General features: G+C 46.6%; 2 protein-coding genes across 4 annotated transcripts in view; both read right to left on the bottom strand.

Annotated features, from left to right (window-relative positions):
• Window positions 1-1,480: 1,480 nt before the first annotated feature.
• Window positions 1,481-5,775, bottom strand: Cdk5r1 (cyclin dependent kinase 5 regulatory subunit 1). The gene is made up of 2 exons (XM_047542676.1): window positions 5,634-5,775; window positions 1,481-5,301 (listed from the first exon to the last, which is right to left on the bottom strand). Exon 2 carries the CDS (start codon window positions 5,157-5,159, stop codon window positions 4,236-4,238), a length of 924 nt encoding a protein of 307 aa, XP_047398632.1. The 5' UTR covers window positions 5,160-5,301; window positions 5,634-5,775; the 3' UTR covers window positions 1,481-4,235.
• Window positions 5,776-9,755: 3,980 nt separating this feature from the next.
• The window catches only part of Psmd11 (proteasome 26S subunit, non-ATPase 11), a 63,618-nt gene continuing 55,367 nt past the window's right edge, over window positions 9,756-18,006 (bottom strand). For all 3 annotated transcript variants that reach the window (XM_047547743.1, XM_047547744.1, XM_047547742.1), the window contains 7 exons: window positions 17,143-17,203; window positions 14,961-15,023; window positions 12,837-12,962; window positions 12,337-12,372; window positions 12,049-12,100; window positions 11,404-11,546; window positions 9,756-11,284 (listed from right to left, as the gene is read on the bottom strand). In XM_047547743.1, coding sequence (XP_047403699.1) covers window positions 11,404-11,546; window positions 12,049-12,100; window positions 12,337-12,372; window positions 12,837-12,962; window positions 14,961-15,023; window positions 17,143-17,203 — 481 coding nt within the window. In that variant the 3' untranslated portion in view covers window positions 9,756-11,284. The remainder of the gene's footprint in view (window positions 11,285-11,403; window positions 11,547-12,048; window positions 12,101-12,336; window positions 12,373-12,836; window positions 12,963-14,960; window positions 15,024-17,142; window positions 17,204-18,006) is intronic.

Genomic DNA, 18,006 nt, shown 5'->3' with positions numbered 1-18,006 from the left:
ACCTGGACCGTATCTAAAAATAAAAAGGGCTGGGGATGTGGCTCCGTGGTAAAGCATCTCTGGGTTCAATCCCCAGTAACTGCCCCTGCAAAAAATTACTAGTGAACAAGAAGAAAGCTGTGGGAAGGAAGAGTAAGGAGGTGGGAAGAGAAGGCATGGAGTTAAATCCAAACACTTCCTTCAACCATTTTGAAGCCTGTGCTTAGAATCTAGAGTCCTGGAGCTGGGCATGACAACACACTCCTGTAATCCCAGCAACTCCAGAAGGCTAAGAAAGTTAAGAGTGGAGGATGTAAAGTCAAGGCCAGCCTCAGCATTTTAGCAAGATCCTCAAGTCTCAAAAAACAAACAAACATAAAAGGATCTGGGGAGATAGCTCAGTTGGTAGAGTGCTTGCCTTGCAAGCACAAGGCCCTGGGTTCAATCCCCAGCACCTCCAAAAAAAAAAAAAAAGATTGGGGTTGGAGCCCAGTGGCAGAGCACCCCTGGGTTCTATTCCCAGTTTCCAACAAAAAAAAAAAAAATCCTGAAGCCCATTGCTTGGTGTTAGGGAACATTAATTGAAATAAAAACATGTATAAAGGATGGACTCTGATTCTTATGGCCGAGGACAGAATGGCCTCTTTCCAATGCTTGGAAAAGGAGTGGGGTAGGAGAGGAGAAAGCAAAAAAGGGCTCTCAGGTATGAGTGGGAGCTGCAAGCAAACAAGGGGAGGCCTGGTGGGGGCCGTGAGGCATTCCTAGCACCTGAGGCTCTGCAACCCCAGGGTGCTTCCCAGTCACTGGCAGGGAAAATATGACTCAGCTCATGGGAGTTACCTTAAGAAATCCAGTAACCCTGATCACAGAGTGACAGTTCCTGACAACTAGGTGCAGGAGCAAGGGAAGACCAAGTCCCCACTGCCTTCTCCCTCAACTGAGGCTGGTGGCATGAACTTTCCTGGACTGGGCACAAACCACCAGAGAGTTAGGAGGATCCCACCCTGGCCACAATTGCAGGTTGGGGTGGCTGCTTTTCTGGAAGCCCCCAAACTGGACTTCTCTCCAGGAAACCTAAACATGGACACAAGTTCACCCCTACTAGCCCAGGAGCCTCTGGGCAGTACCAAGAAGAGTCAGGCTCAGGGTCAGAGGAGCAGCAGTCTTAGCAACAAGCCTCAACACATGGGTCTAAGACCCACTGCCCATGCAGGGACACACTTGGCTAGCACCGGCCAGGCCATATGTGAGCTTGATCCTGCTTGGCTCAACATACCAGCCATCCACCTCCACAATGGGAGCCCCCGCCACTAAACCAAAGCCTACTTAACCTGTGCTGCTTTCTTAATCTCCTTAGTGTGTTCAGCCCTTTCCCCCAGTTCTGTTCCACCTGCCCTCCCCAATAACACAAATCCAATTTAATTCTGAGTGCATAAATCATGCATTAGAAGTATCCCAGCCTGCTCACAAATGACGGGCCCACAAAAAGAGGTCTATGTAATGGATGGTCAGTGCATTTTATTGAATCAGCACAGTACAAAAATAAATAAAAATAAGGGAAGGGGAATTAAATTACAGCCAAACTGAGCTTCATGACTGTCAGATTATAAACCACACATACACACTACACATACATACGAAATGAGACAAATATAAATTAATATTAACAATACCCACAGTTTGGTCAAAGAATAGCTACAGAAGAAATTGCACTAAAAAACCAACATATAGCACACATGTGTAATTAGCAGTTTCAAATATACAGCTATGAATAATTCTGAGAGGAAAAAAATGGCACGTTTTCTTTTCATTGCAAGTTTAACAACTGTTGGAACAAAACTAAATTCTAGTAACTGCATGGAAAGAATATATCAACCCTCAGGTTTACAAGAAAAAGAGAAAAACCAAATCCTGAACTATTATTCCTGTGGCTTGTTCTGTGCATGGGTGTAATTTTCACAGTCATCTGTTCTAAGATTATTTTTCTTAAGACACAAAATGCTCCTGGTTTGCATGCACAATATCACTGTAAAAGCAACAATTAAAGATTAAGGGTTTTTTTTTTTTTGTAGGTTAGTTTTTTGTTGTTGTTCTAAAAGTAGTCTTCATAGCAGCATGTCAAATGGGTTCATTGCTTGCACACTCAAGTATATCAGTTGTTCCTTTACAATACTGATGACCAGTGCAAGGGGAGAGAACACACAGGCTTCACATGGATGGAACTAGAGTTGTTTCCTTAGTCCGCAATGGCTCCTGAAATGTGTACCTCCTCAAAAAAACAAAATAAAACAAAACAAAAAAACAGAGAAAGAGAAGGAAACAGACGCAAAACTGGAATCCTGTGGATGCAACTTAATGGCACAGTTCCAGGCCAGGTTCAGCCAGCTGTATGGACTACAAACATGCACCCTCCTGCTGAGACTTGGCACCCAAAGCTCCTCTTCCATGCCAGCAGGGGCCAGCTGCCCCCACAGGCCTCCCACCTCAGGTCACACGTGGCAGCAGGATCTAAAGACAGGCTGCATGGAAACCAGAAGAGAAGAGAGGCTGCGGTGAAGTCTGTGCCAGCAGCCGCAGGTGCCTTCCAGCTCTGCATCCGATTATCTCACAGTCCCAGGAACGGCTCAGTGTGGGCCTCAAGGAGTAGCTGGAGAAAGGCTCTCCAGCAGGGCAGGCCCTCTTTCCCATCTCTGGGAAAGCCTCAGACCAAAAGGCTCTGCTCCAGGCCTCTTAAATTGGTACCTCAATTTCACAGCTTTCTTTTTTATGTGAATTTCAGTAGTGCTTGTGTAGAAGTCTGCAGCCACCTAGAACTTAATCCTATGTAAAATGACCTCTGCCTCACCCACCCTAGCCCCCAATTCCGCACTCCCCAGTGACCAGGGCTGGAAAAAGGAATCCTCTACAGTATCTTCACATTTCTATTTGTTCCCCAAAGGCAGAGTGGGAGGCCATACAGGAAGACTTGCTCCCTTCTTCTGGACCTCTCCCAAGCCACCAGTCTGGGAGAATTAGAAAGAAAATAGGTAAAGTACACAACATGTGTTTTCATAGCAACTAGGGTAAGGTGGACACCAAAATCAGCAGCTGCAAGTGATCAGTTGCAGAATCACCAAGCTTCCAAAGCAATCAGGAGTCACACTCCCATCTTATAATTATCTCCAAGATCTAGCTGTCTCACTGGGCCTTGCAGAACAAGGCTTCCTCTCCAGAAGAAACTGCACTGCTTGGAAACAGCTTTAAATTAACAAGGGGTGAGGGTGGGGTGGGATACACCATTACCACATCACCCCTATTGCTGATCTCACCTTCCCCCAGCTCAGCAGGACAAATGTCATGTGCACCAACAAGAGGCCTTAGCACTTAGGTGGGCACCAGCTGGATCTCAGGTGTGGACTTCTCCATCTGCCCAGAAGGCAGGCTGTTGCTAATGGGCAGCTGCCACTGTCCTGGCTTTCACTACAAGGTGACTAAGCTGTGTTATTCAAATGAAAAATTCACCCAGGAAAGTAGCTGTCCCCAGCTTCACCCCACCCCTTCAGCTGGGACCCAAAATGAGAAGAACCTAATGAGGCAAACAAGCTCATTAGCCAACTCTAATGTGGGAGCTGGGAGTAGTGGACAAGGGGCAGAGGGGCGAGTTCCACTTCTCCGCTAAATGAAAGCCCTTCTCCCTAAAAAAGAAAACGCAAAACAGGGCCGGACGCGGGCAAACCACTGGACACAATCATTGCACAAGACCCACTTCGCCCCTCCTCTACTGAAGATGTCCCAGGGCTATGGGGATCTTGCTTCAAAACCCTTCTCTTTGAGGCTCAGTCAGGGCAGCTGACTCAAGGAGCCTCTGGGAGAATGAACCATCCAAAACAGTTTCCAGGAAAGGACCTCTGACCAGAAATCCCAATTTCTCCCTGGGCCCACCAGCCAGAGACCCCCTCACCAGCTCCCATCCAGGGAGCAGTGGGCAGTCTCACCCACCATGGATCCAGCAAGGGCACAGGAAGCAGGGGTCAGTCAGCCCCTTGGATTCCCCAAAGGGAGAGGTCAGCCTGGGTGGCTTTGAGTACATCTGGGTTTGCACAAGGTTTGAGAGTTCACGTCTCCAGAGTTCTTACAGGGCTGAAAAAACCCCAAGGAGAGAACATGGGAGGGGGAGGCCCTTGGTGGCTTTGCTAGACACATACTGTACACAAAACTCTGATTTAATAATAAATTTTTAAAAATGAATCCTTGAGCCATGACCAGGGCTACAGGGCTCACCGATCAAGCCCTAGAAGGAGCCTCTTCTTGTCCTCCTGGCCACTCTCATTCTTCAGGTCGGAGAACACCTGTGTGAAATAGTGTGGGTCAGCATTGATCTGCAGCATCTTGGAGCTCATGAGGTTGATGACAGAGAGGCAACGGTCCCAAAAGGCCTCCTTGCAACTCTCCACCAGGAAGGGCTTGAGCGGGTAGGAGATCTCGTTGCCCATGTAGGAATAGGAGAGGTACAGGCAGGTCAGCAGGACGGCCTGGAGCTCATGGTCTGAACCCACCTCGGAAGAGATAACATCCCTGCAGAGCATGTAGAGGAAGACCACGTTGGCCGGCGTGATGAAGCCCTGGTCCTGCCAGCCCTGCAGAAGCAGGGAGCGGTCCACACTGCGCAGCCAAAGCACGGGGTCCGTGGGGGACAGGTGCTTCAGGCGGTAGCACCGGCGGCAGAGAAACTCGCCCAGGCAGCGCAGCAGCTCGCTGGTGGACGCCTGGACGATGACCCGTTTGGGCGTCCCTGCAGAAGTGACAACGGGGTGCGGGGCCTTCTTGACAGAGGAGGAGACCCCTGTCTGGGAGCCTGAGAGCTGGTTGGCCGGGGGGGCGGGCGGCTGGGCCGGTGGGGGCTGGGCGAATGTGGACAGGTTGGCGCACGACAGCGACTTCTTCAGGTTCTCATTGTTGAGGTGCGTGATGTTGTTCTGGTAGCTGCTGTTGGGCTGCACCTTCTTGGAGTTCTTCTTCTTGGCCGATACGGCCACAATCCTCTTCCAAGGTAGCACAGAAATGATGGAGTGCCGCTTCAGGTTCTTGTCCTTGGCGTTCTTGCTGTTCTGCACGGCCGTGTAGTGGCCCACCGTGGCCGCGCCATCCTCAAACAGCGTGGCCTTCCGGTAGCTGGGGGACAGGGACAGCACCGTGCCCATGGTGCCGCTGCGCGCCCAGCGGGGGCCGGCGTCCCTGCGCGCCCAGCCTGCCGGCCGAAGGGGAAAAAACGGCTCACAGAGCCTGCGGCGGCCCCGAAAAGGAAGAGGGGACGCTCCCGGCACCCGTGCTGCCCCTCCGGATCTGCGTGGAAAACAAGATGGTTCTCAGCACCGAGCGGTGCTCTGCGCCGCGCCCCCTCTGCCCCGCGCCTCGCGGTCCCCGCAGACTTAGCCTCCAGACCCCCGCCTGGCCCTTCCCGAGCTCCGCGGCCCCGCCCGCGCCCCCGCGCCGCAGCCTCGCCGCCGCCTCGCCGCCTCCACTGCAGCACCCCCGCCCGCCGCTGCCGCGGTCCGGAGGCGCAGGAGGGAGGGGGCTGGTCGCCCACGGAGGCGGCCACGGACCCCAGCCTCTACACCTCGCGAGGCTAGACCCAGTTCTGACGGACAGCGAACGGTCGCCCAGCGCAGGCTTACCAGGCAGGCGGCGGCTCCCGCACTTCGAACCCTCCGCAATGCGCGCCGCGGCTCAGGCGCCGCGGTCCCGGCGCTCGGCGGGGCTCCGCGGGGCTCCGCGGGGCTCGCGCTCGGCGGCGGCAGCAGCAGCTCGGGAGCTTCTGTCCAAGGTTCTGCAGACGCCGCGGCCCCGCCCCCCGGCTCGGCCGCCCTCGCCTTCGCCGCCGCGCTACCGCCTCCGCCCCCGGCGCGCGCCTCAGCGGTCTTCTCGGGGGCGCGCGCGCCGTCCACGCGTAGGCTCTGGCGGGCCTGGTTGTCTCGGAACCGTGGTGTCCTCGACCCGAGCCGCTCACGGTGCGGCAGATGCGGCCGCGAGCGGGAGGCGCTTCTACTCACCGCGCCCCATCTAAGAGCCAGCTCCGGCGGCAGCGGGAACACCCGTCGCCCGCCCCGCCCAGGCCCTTTGGTGCCTCCCCCTCCCGCACTGCTTGCCGGCAGCGGAGCGGCCGCGTGAGTCCCAGGCCCCCGCGCAGCCTGTCGGGCTCGCGGGTGGGGCGCGCCGAGGGCGGGCGGGGCCGAGAAGGCCCCGCCCCGCCACGTGCTGCCTTTGTTCCCGCCGCGCCGCCTGCAGCTGCCCGCAGCCAGGGCGATCTGCCGCTGCCAGCCCTGGCATCTCGCGCCCGCTGGGCCCAGGCTGTCGTCCCGGACGAATGAAGAGCCCGCCACCGAGCAGGGAGGGCGCAGCTCTTACTGAGGCCGCCCTAGTGCCACGCACATGCATCCCTTCATCCCAATAAAAGCCCGCCACCAGATAGATCTCTAATCAGGCCAGAAAGGCGAGGGCCGTTCTGGACCACTGCACAAACCAACAGGCTGGCCCTAAACCCATCTATTACGGTAAAACTGAGGCAGTTGCGCCTCCAACGAGTCTCTGACCCTGATTTAAAGGTCTTCCAAATGTATAACTTGAAATTATGACCCTGTTGAGAGTCGCTTCTCTGAGACATGAAACCAAATCTTTCACAAAAACCACTGTTTGTTATTGGTAGTTCATTTGAGAATGGTTCTGGAGACTGATGCAAATCTGATCATAAACCTGGTTTTAATTCAGATTACCATATTTGGACCTAGAGATGAGAAAGCTTCCCAAGAAGTTATCAATACCCCATTGCTGACCACTTGCACAGGTTCTGCAAACTGCCCTAGGGAGACAGAAAAGGGGATCTCGTATCATACAGACCAATGCTGCCAAGTCATAAAGTGCTAAGAGTTTATATACTACCCTGAAAGATTTCTGTCAATAGTGGCAACTGAAAGCTTTAGGACCCTTGGTGACCATACAGTGGAAAACTGCTTTGTACCAAATAACATAAAATCTAAGTCCCCAACAGCTGTTCCCGCCACTCTGAGGAAGGGAGACTTAATTCCATGTACCCTTCTTTTGAATGTGCCTCAAGTTTTGCCCGTTTTCTGAAAACACCTGGCACCGAATAATCTACAAATAGTTGTTTGCAGCTCACAGTTCTGGAGGCTGGACTGCTAAGGTACTGCAACATGATATACCCTGGTGAGGACTTCACCAACTTTCAATTCATGGCGGAAAAGCAGAAGCGCAAGTAAGTACTGGGCAAATGAGCACAGGTGCAAGGCTAACCTGCTTTGTGATAACCACCCACTGAAGAAACTCCATTAAGCCCTTCACAAGTGTGTAGCCTCCAGGGCTTAGTTTTGTCTTAAAGGTCCCACCACCTCTCAATGTAATAACATGTAATAACATCTAAGCCTTGGGAATTTGAAGGGACAAACCATGTCCAAACCACATCAGTAACCTACCTGCTCTTCAGATGGAACTATTAGTGCTTCTCCCTCCCCTATTAGCAAGAAGTGAGAAGTAATTTCTGGGTCCTTCAGGTCCTCTGGCCCAACGTCTCTCTTCCTTTGTAAAGAAAAGTTGAACCCCTAGACTCCTGCTAGCTCCTAGGTCGGCTCCTGTCCATTGTCTTAAGCTCCCCTTCTGATTCCAATGTTATGCAAAGGTTGAATGCTTTCAATTTCCCAAATTATGCCCAGATTTCCAAGTCTGTAATTCATCCCTTAAAAATACCTAGGTCTACCTGAAACTTCATTTCAGTACTAGCTATTCCAATTCATGGCAGGCAATGCCAAACTTGACTTCCCAACCTGCTTCCCAAAACAAAGCAGCATGCATTGCATGGGTCTTTTCCAGCCTGGCTACACTTGTGTCCTCTCTTGCCTTTTTCCAGTCAGGCCTTCGCTATCACTTTCAAAAAGAACCTCCACAGAATTATCCCAACTTCCTCACACTCATCAGAAGCAAATCTTATTTGCAGCAGAGCAGGAATGGGATGGCACTACCAGCCTACTTGCTGCTGTAGGAAGAGGCCGTCCCCACCCACCCAGGCCCAGCCTGTTTCAAGGCATCACACAGCTCCTCCACTCACTCAACCTACCACCACCTCCCCCACTGGAGCTCCATCACCCTTGTGACTGGGAAGAAAGGAAGGGGCAACAATATGCCCAAAATGGCAGAAATCAGGGACCCAAATGGCAGACATAGGGTTGTTTTCTTCCCAGTCCTCTTCATCAGACAACTGTGTAAGATTTCCAATTAGCACCCCTATCAATCAGCCTACTTATCCTATAGCCTATCTTTAGTTGCCTGAAGGGCCAGCTTGCTTGCTAGCTGCCTTGCTGGGCTAGGACGCCCATGCAAGAGCAGAGCAGTTCCCTGCTCCACATATTCCACTTCCCATGAGAGCCTGAAGAAGGGAGGCCAAGTAGCAGCCAGCTACAGCTTCCAGAAAGGGTTCTAAATAAAGCTGGGCTGAGCTCTGGTTCCTGAGTAAGTCTTTGTTCTTTAGGGATCACAGAGCAGCATCTAGTGGCCCTTCTGGGCAGCACAGATTACATAATTTCAGCACACAGCAAGACACCAGAGCAGCTACCTTGGTCTCTGCTCTTAACACCAGCAGTGTTTCCTGACATCCAAGAAAGTCCTAGAACCATGAAGGCTGGTGCCTAAAAGGGACGCTTGGTGAGAGAGCCCAGGCCCAGATCAGCCCATAGGGCAGCTCAGTTAGGCCTAAACTAGCTCACATGACAGTTGGGAGGGCAAGTGGCATAACTGCTGGTCCTGAAAGTCTAGAACAGCGCTGTCCAACCAAAGTATAACACAATTACAAGCCACATAGGTAACTTGATGCTTTCCAGCAGTCACATTAAAAAAGTAAAAAGAAACAGGTAAATTTTAATAATATTTTATTTAACCCAATATACCCAAAATATTTCAACATACATATAAAAACCTTATTGAAGTACTTTACATTCTTTTTTTCATACTAAGCCTTCGAATTCTGGTTTTTTATGTTTGCAGCACATCACAAAACTAGTCACATTATACAAGTGTGCAACAGCTGCATGTGGCTAGCAGCTATTCATTGGACAGCGCAGGTCTAGAGGATGTCACCAGACTAAGAAGGGAAAGAGCCTCTTGGGGAGGCCCTAAGTTTGTGAAACCCCCTCCCCTCTGTTCTAGTACAATAACTCTATGGAGTATTTTTTAAAGTCCTTTATAGAAGCAAACCTCTATGCAAGTAAAAGGAGGCACAGAAACACAATATTAAAACTGAGAATAGCAAACAAACAAAATGCTCAACCTGGAGAAGAGTGGGTAGATACCTCAGAACCATTTCCCAGGTCTGAGAATAGCATGAAAACCACTGCTTTTGAAGATTCCAAACGGAAACTAAACTACAGTTGAATGCAAGAACTCTCTAGGCACTTGCACTTCCATTACTTCATATGACCCCTTGTATCACAATCACCTACCACGAAACATCAACCTTGGAGGATCTTACTGTCAAAATCCAGGTATTCTTGCTAGACCATGCTGCCTTAGAAAAACATTCCTGAACTCCATTTCTGCTTTCAGACCTCACAGATCAAGTCTCCTGCCCAAAGCCCTCCAAATTGGACTCTAGATTCAGCTAAAGGACTAACATTAGTGAGCAAATGAGACAATGGAGCTTTGGCTAATCTAGAGGGCTAGACTATTGCTGAGATATACAGAGCTGTTTAAACTTGCTCAGAAACCCTCCAGTACTCAAGAAATGACACCTTTTGAAAAAAAAATTATTTTATTGGAACTCATCTGAACATCAGATATACCTGGTGTTGGTTAGCAAGAACCGTTTGTACATTTGATATTGATGGTGCCAAAACCAAAACAGTGACTGGACATGATGGGAAGAGAAGATGTTAAGAACAAAAACCTGATTTCGGAGAGGAAAATAAAAGCCAGTCAGATTCAGTGAAGATGCAAAACCTGGTACAACAAAATCCTTTTACAAAATATAAATTTATTACGAAAACCTGGAAGGATAATCTGAGAAAGGTAAAGAAAGAGAAAGGAGGCCAGCAGGAAGAAGTCAGGAAGAGAGGGAGAAGTAAAAAAAGAAGATGAGAGAAGAAAATATTGTTGAGCACAGCAAAGGTGCAGAAGCTTACCTGCCCAGATGGCATTAAAGCCTTGCTATGTAATCATATCAGAAAACAAAGCATGCTGAAATACAGTGCTCTACCTCCCATCCATTCAAGTTCTAAGAGGTAAATAAAGATGCTCCCTGGGAAGGGGACATGAGGTTGCTCAAAAATCCAACAAGGAAAATTAAAAAAAAAAAAAAAAAAAAAAAAAAACACCCCACAGTCTCATTTCCGATGTTCACTGTTTTAAAAAGGAATAAATCCATCTGAGAGCAGGAGAGGAGAAGTGGGAGAGGGAAGGAAAAGGTGGTCTCCTGATTGAGAGAGGGGAAAGAGAAGAGAAAGAAGAGCAGAGGAAAGAGAAGAGGGGCAGTTAAAACACTGACATCTAGTCTAATTACTGTGTTAAAAAAAAGCCACATGCACAGCAGGTCCCCTGGGGGCTGAGGGCCCACGCTGCTCCCTGTGTGGCCGTGGTAGACACTAGCTCCTGGCCTTGTCCCCATTCCTTTCACAGGTCAGAGCGGAGCTGTGCAGGTGCTGCTGCTGATGCGGCGGCGGCGGTGGCGGCGGTAGAAGGACCTTCGGCTAGTCTGCTGGAGCCAATATCAGGGGGAAGGAAGGATGGACAGGCCAAATGGCAGGGGAAAGAACACCAAAACACCTCATTTCAAATAAAAAAGAAAATAGCAGTCTATACACAGTTGTTTGTTTTGGTTCAGTACAAACAGAATAAAAAGTCATTGCTTTTGATGGTCAGCAAACACCCAATTCTGAAGAGGAGGAGAGGTGATGCCCAGCGGGTAGATTAGGGCCCCCAGTGGTTGGTGGGGTGCCTGGCTTTGTGGCCCTCTCCCAGGAGGCAGAGAGCACAGCTTTAGGTAGTGTAAGCCTTTTTCCTTTTATTTAGAATAATCTTTTTTTTTCTTTTCTTTTTTTTTTTCTTTTTTTTTTTTTTAAGCAATTTCCCCACTCCCAAGTTGGGCCAGTAAAGATTACATGAAAACTGGCACACCTATCGGCTGGAATACAGATGCACCAAATGAGGATTTAAAAACTTTCCGAGCGAAAAGTAGAACAAAAAGAAAAAAGAAATCTCCTAGCATTTTGCCCCAAGGTTTCACTCTCCCGCCACACACACTCTCCAAAGGACCGCTACAGATCCAGTTCTGCAAGAGAAGACAGAGCAGTGTCAATCAAGAAGCCTCGAGGACACCAGGAGGAGGTTTTCAGTCTCGACAGGCAGAAGACAGCACTGCCCGACCCTGTGTTCAGGGCTGGCACTCACCTATGTCAGTTTCTTGGCTTTGTTGTAGAGGGAATCCACTACTTTACTCATGTTCTGAATTGTTTCCAGAGCAGCTTCATAAGTTTTATCTACTGGGGGTTCATCAAAAATAATCAGGACACCCTCCCCCTGGTCCAAAATCCCTGCAGGAAACACAAGGGCAACCCAAGTAAAAGAAGAGATTAGACACAATAGCAATTTTAAAGCAGCCTGATCCCTAGTTGCCTCACTTTCTCCAGAAAAAGGGAATATAACTCATCTTGCACGTTATTACACACTTAACATGGGGAAGAGACACCAGGGTCCCAGAGAAATAGAACCATCAAGAAAAGCAAACAGAACTTCTTTAAAAATAAACCTCTTGCTAGGCACAGTGGTATATGCCTGTAATCCCAGCAGCTTAGAAGGCTGAGGCAGGAGGATCTCAAGTTCGAAGTCAGCCTTAGCAACTTAGTGAGGCCCTAAACAACTGAGCAAGACCCTGTTTCAAAATGAAATATAAAAAAGGGCTGGGGATGTGGTTCAGTGGCTGAGTACCTCTGGGTTCAATCCCCAGTACCATAAATAAATAAATGAATGAATAAATACCTCTTAAACCATCTCATCACCACCACTAGTTCCCTTGCCTGTGTGACTGTTACTCACCATGAAACTTCTTGTCAAGAATCATCTGTGATAATTTCCTTTCCACATCGGCCTACAATCAAAGCACATGATTAAAGAGACCACATCACCCTGACATGAAAGCTTTATAGAAAAGATCTTAGGGCAAATGGATTAAAAACAAAACAGCCACAATGCAACTTCAGCTCTGACATTTCCCACTCCCCACGAAGCTTGGGAGCTTTCCAATAAGGCCCATCAGGTACAAATGCTATCCCCTCCACACCACCTCTTTCCTATCCCTACCCACCTGATAGCCTCAGTCCTTACCTTGGAGAGTTTGATGAGACTAGATATGTGTTCAATCTAAAAGAAAAGGCAGAGAGACACAACACTGAAAGTTTTACTTTTGCCTCCAATATGAGAAGGAGAAGATTGCTGTGTCTTTCAGACCTGTTGGATGTCTCCAAATGGCCAGGTTTTCCCTGGCCATGCTTAGCTTACCTTGTGCTGTCCATTTGCCTACCCTTACAACAGAAAATAAACAACTCCTGTCCCACATACCCGATACAGAAAATGGGTACCACATGCACAGTGACTACAAAATCAAGGAAAAAACTACTCAGGACACAAGCAGGGGCCACCTCACAAATCTCTACTCTGTCTCCTCCACTCATTTCCCATCAAGATAAACCAAGCCCTTGGTGGCCTCTTGCCCACCAGGCATAACCTTGGAAGTGAGTTCCTATTTTGTACAGATGTGGAAAGGGAGGTAGCTACAGTGGGAATGCCTGGCCAGAAACATTTAGAATCCCCAGGATAGTTCTTACCTGTACTCGGGAAAAAGGTTCAATGACTCGGATCAGATTCTGTTCCAGTAAGTTATCATACAACTTGGCCAAGTGTGTGCTGATGATTGGGTCATCCCGGAGCTCTGCCCGGTAATCTGTCAGGGCCTGTTCAAAGAGCCAGCAGCAGAGAGTGATACAGAGAGGCACTTTAAATTCATACTCATCCTAACTTCCTGAGTAGCTAGTTAGCCCTTGTAACTACAAAGTTGAGTGAAGTTCTAGGAGATTTGAGAAGATGAAAGAAAAGTCATTAACAAAGTAAAGAAAAAAGGAATGTTTCAAACTAAAAAGTGAAGTCTCAATCTTTCTCTGTCCAAAACCTTCATGTCACCAGTTCAAATCACGTAAGCCTCAGAAGCAGCTCCACTTGTAAGCCAAACCAACTATATAAGCATTCCTCAGCATATACTTCAAAGATTCTGTGGTAAAATAAGAAAAGCTAAATTCCACAACTAGATCTTGGGAGTTATGTGAGGAATATCAGTATAGTAAACAGAAAACCTGACCAAATTTGTTTAATCCTGATATTTCCCAGATATCTGATCAAAGAAGCCTTTTTCCAAGGAACCACTTGGGATAAAAGTGTTCCATGTAAGATCCCAAATTTAGGGGTAAAATGTTCTAGACTATTTATTCATGTATATAATATATACCTTTAGTAATGGTTTCACTATCCCAGTCTCATCTCAACTGTGCTACAAGGTGTTAAAAGAAGCAGGCAAATCATACCAAGTAAGGGACAACAAGAATCAGCCCTCCAGGAAAATGATAAGTGTTGGGTACTATCCAAGCCACATGGGTTAGTATCCATCTACATGTTTTTTCAGTCTGTGTTTTTCTGTTCGTTTTTATGTTGGGGGCAGTAACTGGGGATTGAACCCATGGCACTTTATCACTAAGCTACATCCCCAGTCCTTTTTATTTTGACACAGGGTCTAAGTTGTTTAGGGCCTCGCTAAATTGCTGAGGCTGGTCTCAAAGTTGCGATCCTCCTGCCTTAGCCTCTCGAGTTGCTGGGATTACAGGCATGCACCCCCACATATGGCTGGATCTAGGTTCTGTTTTTAAGTTGGTTACTATACTGACACAAAGAGGAGAGTGGCTCAAGAAGGAATATATATAGCTTAAACAAGTGTCTCTCCCTTTTTGAATATTCCCAATAAGCAAAAGGCATAGGAGTTGCTATGGTTTGGCTATGAAGTGTCCCCCAAAAGCTCTTGTGGTAATGAAGGAATATTCAGAGGTGAAATGACTGGACTGTAACCAGGTGGTAACTGTAAGTAGGCGGGGCATGGCTAGAGGAAGTTGGTCACTGGGGACATGTCCTAGAAGGGTTCATTTCCCTATATAGGGGAGTCATGGAGGAGTATAGCACTCTGTTTTCTGGTTACCTAGAATCAAACAGCACTCCTCTTCCACACCTTCCTGCCAAGTTGTTCTGCCTCACTTTAGGCCCAGAGCAAGAGGTCAGCCCACCATGAACTAAAATCTCTGAACCATGAACCAAAATAAAAATTTCCTCCTCTAAATTATTCTTATGGGGTATTTTGTTCAGAGCAATGAAAAGCTAACACATGAGTCAAAACTTAGAACATCATCCTGAGGAAGTTTCATTTCTTTTCTTTTTTTTAACAATTTTATCATCCTGAGGAAGTTTCTTTAGGGCCAAATATGCAGATAAAAACTTTTCTTTTGACCACAAAGAAGCAGACCTGACATTGCTGGAGCTGAAGGAATCCCTATGACTATACTGTGTGGGAAAAGAATTAGACCTGGAGTCAAACATGTACATATTAGCTGTGTGACTTTGGGTATCCTCCTGATTCTGATTCCCTCAACCACAAATGCAGATAAGAGCTTTGCTGTGAAGAAGGATGACAGAAAGAACTTTTTGAAACTAAGAAGTATCATATGATACATAATCTAAATCAACAAAGTTTCATTGTACTAAAGTGCTTAACTACTTCCTGGATTTGAGACTGTACTCAATAAAGGGCACATGGGATCACTCTATGCTATCTTTGCAACTTCTTGTGAAACTATTTTTTAAAAGTTCTTAAATGGTCCTCCACCCATTCCCTACCAACCCAATACCATGCTCACCTTTTCAAAATCTGCCAGCGATCTGTTCTTGCTAGCCTGAGCCACGCATTTTAATGCTTCTGTCTGAGAATAAAGAGATAATTCATGAAAGTGATCTATTTTGCATGTTCACATACACCTAAAAAAAGTCTTAAGAGGCAATATGTTTATATTCACAGAACTTCTGCTATAAGGATTCTTTTTTCAGAGGCCTGGGAAGAAAAACTAGAAGTATTAAATATCACTGTACGCCAACCAGTTTCCCTTTGAAATCTGAAGTGACTTAGAAGTTTTCCAAAAAGACCTTGATACAGAATTCTCCAGATATGACAAGCTGAAAGGGAAAATGACAGAACTGTGATTTCTTTCCCCTTCCTCTAAGACTCTGTATCTCCACACCTACCCAACTCCTTCCTATTCTCAAACACCTGTGCTTTATCAAGATTAATTCTACTAAGTCTGATACAAGGCACTGAATGAGGTCTATTTTATTAGAGTTTAGGTATTAACATTCTACATATTAATTCTACTTGAAAATTAAAACCCTACAGAGGGGGCTGGGGCTGCAGCTCAGTGACAGAACTCTTGTCTAGCATGTGTAAGGCACTGGGATTGATCCTCAGCACCACATAAAAATAAATAAAATAAAGGTATTGTGTCCATTAACAACTTAAAAAAAAAAAAAACGACTACAAAATATTAAAGGTATGCTTAATAGGCCACTTTTGGGGGGGTTTGGGGCCATTACTGGAGATATTCCAAGGGTTCTGCCACTGAGCTATATCTCCAGCCCACTAAGGGCAACTTCTAACTTAATTATAAAATTATAGTCTAAGCTATTAAGTCCACTCAGCAAGAAACTGGCAATACCCATCTTTCTAGAAGATGAGTCTGACTCCTGCTTGAAAGCTGCCATCAAGGCTCAAAGAAGCAGAAGGAGCTCCTCTGGTCAGCCTACATACTTGACTAGGGATGGTGTGCCTTATATAGCAGACGAAGTGGTGCAAGGCCATCAAGAACATAGTTTATCATAGTTTATCTCCAGCATTTGTTTTATAGACAGAACAAATGTCATAATGAGGAAAGCCTAGAACTTAGAGCCAGGTAACCTAAGTTCAAAGTCTGGCTCCACCATCTATTAACTATTTGACCTTATCCCGGACACTTGACCTATCTGAGCCTATCTTAACTCTAGTCCTTGTGAAAGTTCATCTTTTACTATAGTGATAACCAGTATTCTTAAGGCACAAACTAGGAACTAACCGGAAACTTTTGCTAATACATAGTTAATAAATGATCTGTTGTGGCCATTTGTCCAGAGATGTAGTGAGATAATCTGTTGTTCAAAAACAAATCCATTTGAAACCCAGAAAGACTACTTTTATTTAACTAGCAATAATTGAGCAAAATGCAAAAGAGGGGATAATGAATACCTTAAATATCATCTTTACAAAGGTGAAACTGCTTGCTCTCAGAAGTTACATTCATCCAGGCATGGTGGTGAATGCTTGTAATCCCAGCAACTCAAGAGGCTGAGACAGGAGGATCACAAGTTCGAGGTCAACCTTGGCAACTTTGCAAAACCTAACTAAAAATTTTTTTAAAAACTAAAAAGGGCTGGGGATGTAGCTCTGTGGTAAAGCACCCCTGGTTTCAATGCTCAGTACTAACAAAAAAAAAAAAGGACCACCAACAATTAAGAGTTCTTTTTGCACCACACTTAAAAATTCAAGGCTTGAATGGAGTAGTATTGAGTGGAGAAGCACTTATATGAATCTCAAAATCTAGTTTCTGCAACAAATAATCAGACCTCCGTAAAGCACACATGCACCAGACCTAACCACACTCCCTGATTCAAAGAATCCAACAGGTCATATATTTTGCACATGTTAAATTTGCAGGCACAGAGGAGACAAATCCTCCAGTCAATGTTAAATGTAACCTAAATCACTACAGCATCTTCAAATGCTACAGTTCAGTTCTGAAAGTACCTCAAACCACCTGATGTCTGTAAAAGCACCAAACACTGACTTTCTGGGTTAAGAATCTAACAGTATAGGAAAAACACTGAAAGGGCTTCAGGGAAAGAAACATGAAAGAGAGCAAAATGGAGACCTGAAGAGCTCTGGTCCCATCAAACATTATAAATCTGACAACATGCTGGTCTCATATTGAGTAGAACTGCAGTCAAGACATTTCCTACCTGCCTCCCCGCATACCGAAGTGCAAGCTTCCCGCTTACCAAAGCCTGGACATCTTCTGGGCTAGAAAAAAAAAAAAAAAAAAAAAAAAAGATATACTTGGTCAACTGCTCCAGGATGTTATGATTCTAAGTACAAGTTAGATGAACTTCTTTTTGTTAGAATTCCATTGTAAAGACTGCCCACAGGAAAAAAATCAGTCCCAAAGCCTAAACCTATATGTTACTCACATTAGAGAAGCTAGGCTTTCTTCACTCTGGGCCAAAGCTCAGTAATGAAAAATAAAAAAGCTCCAACATTTAAAAGGAAGCCCAACTGAACCTACCAAAAGCAATAGGCCAAAGAGGCAGAACAGCAAGTATAAGTCAAGTTCCAGTATAACAGATCTTATTAAAATACAACCCATGTATAATATAAAGATCCAGAATCCCACTCAATATTTCATTAATTCCAATAAAATTAGGGTAATTCTTTATAAAAAGATGTCAAACTTATTGTTGTCCCCTCTTTCAAATGTCTCCTTAGCCCTATCCTTCATTTTCTGGGTGGCCCAGTTTGTCTGGCATGGTCTGTTAGCTATTTTCTGATCTCAGTCCTGTGCTTAGCACAATGGGGACAGAACATCTGAAGAATAAGGAGACTTCTCCAAGACGAGATAGGAAGGGGATTCCAACAATCTGTCTCCTGAGTTTGAAAAACTAGCAAGCAAAGTGCTTTGGAACAGCTCTGATCCTCCCACACTACCTCAACCAGCCCCAGAGGTTGCAGGCGCTACCACATGTATAACTGGTCAAATGCCCTGCCCAAGTCATTTGTCATGGTGGACAAACTTTTAGGCTGAAAGATTACAGTTCTTAATGTGCACC

Source organism: Sciurus carolinensis, chromosome 3 (genome assembly GCF_902686445.1).
Source record: "Sciurus carolinensis chromosome 3, mSciCar1.2, whole genome shotgun sequence".
Classification (NCBI taxonomy): domain Eukaryota; kingdom Metazoa; phylum Chordata; class Mammalia; order Rodentia; family Sciuridae; genus Sciurus; species Sciurus carolinensis.
Note: the sequence above shows the minus strand (reverse complement) of the source record. Positions and strands in the feature narration are given on the sequence as shown.

What these genes read in the sequence shown, in the direction of transcription:
- Cdk5r1 (XM_047542676.1), bottom strand. Translation starts at nt 5,159, where the DNA reads ATGGGCACGGTGCTGTCCCTGTCCCCCAGCTACCGGAAGGCCACGCTG.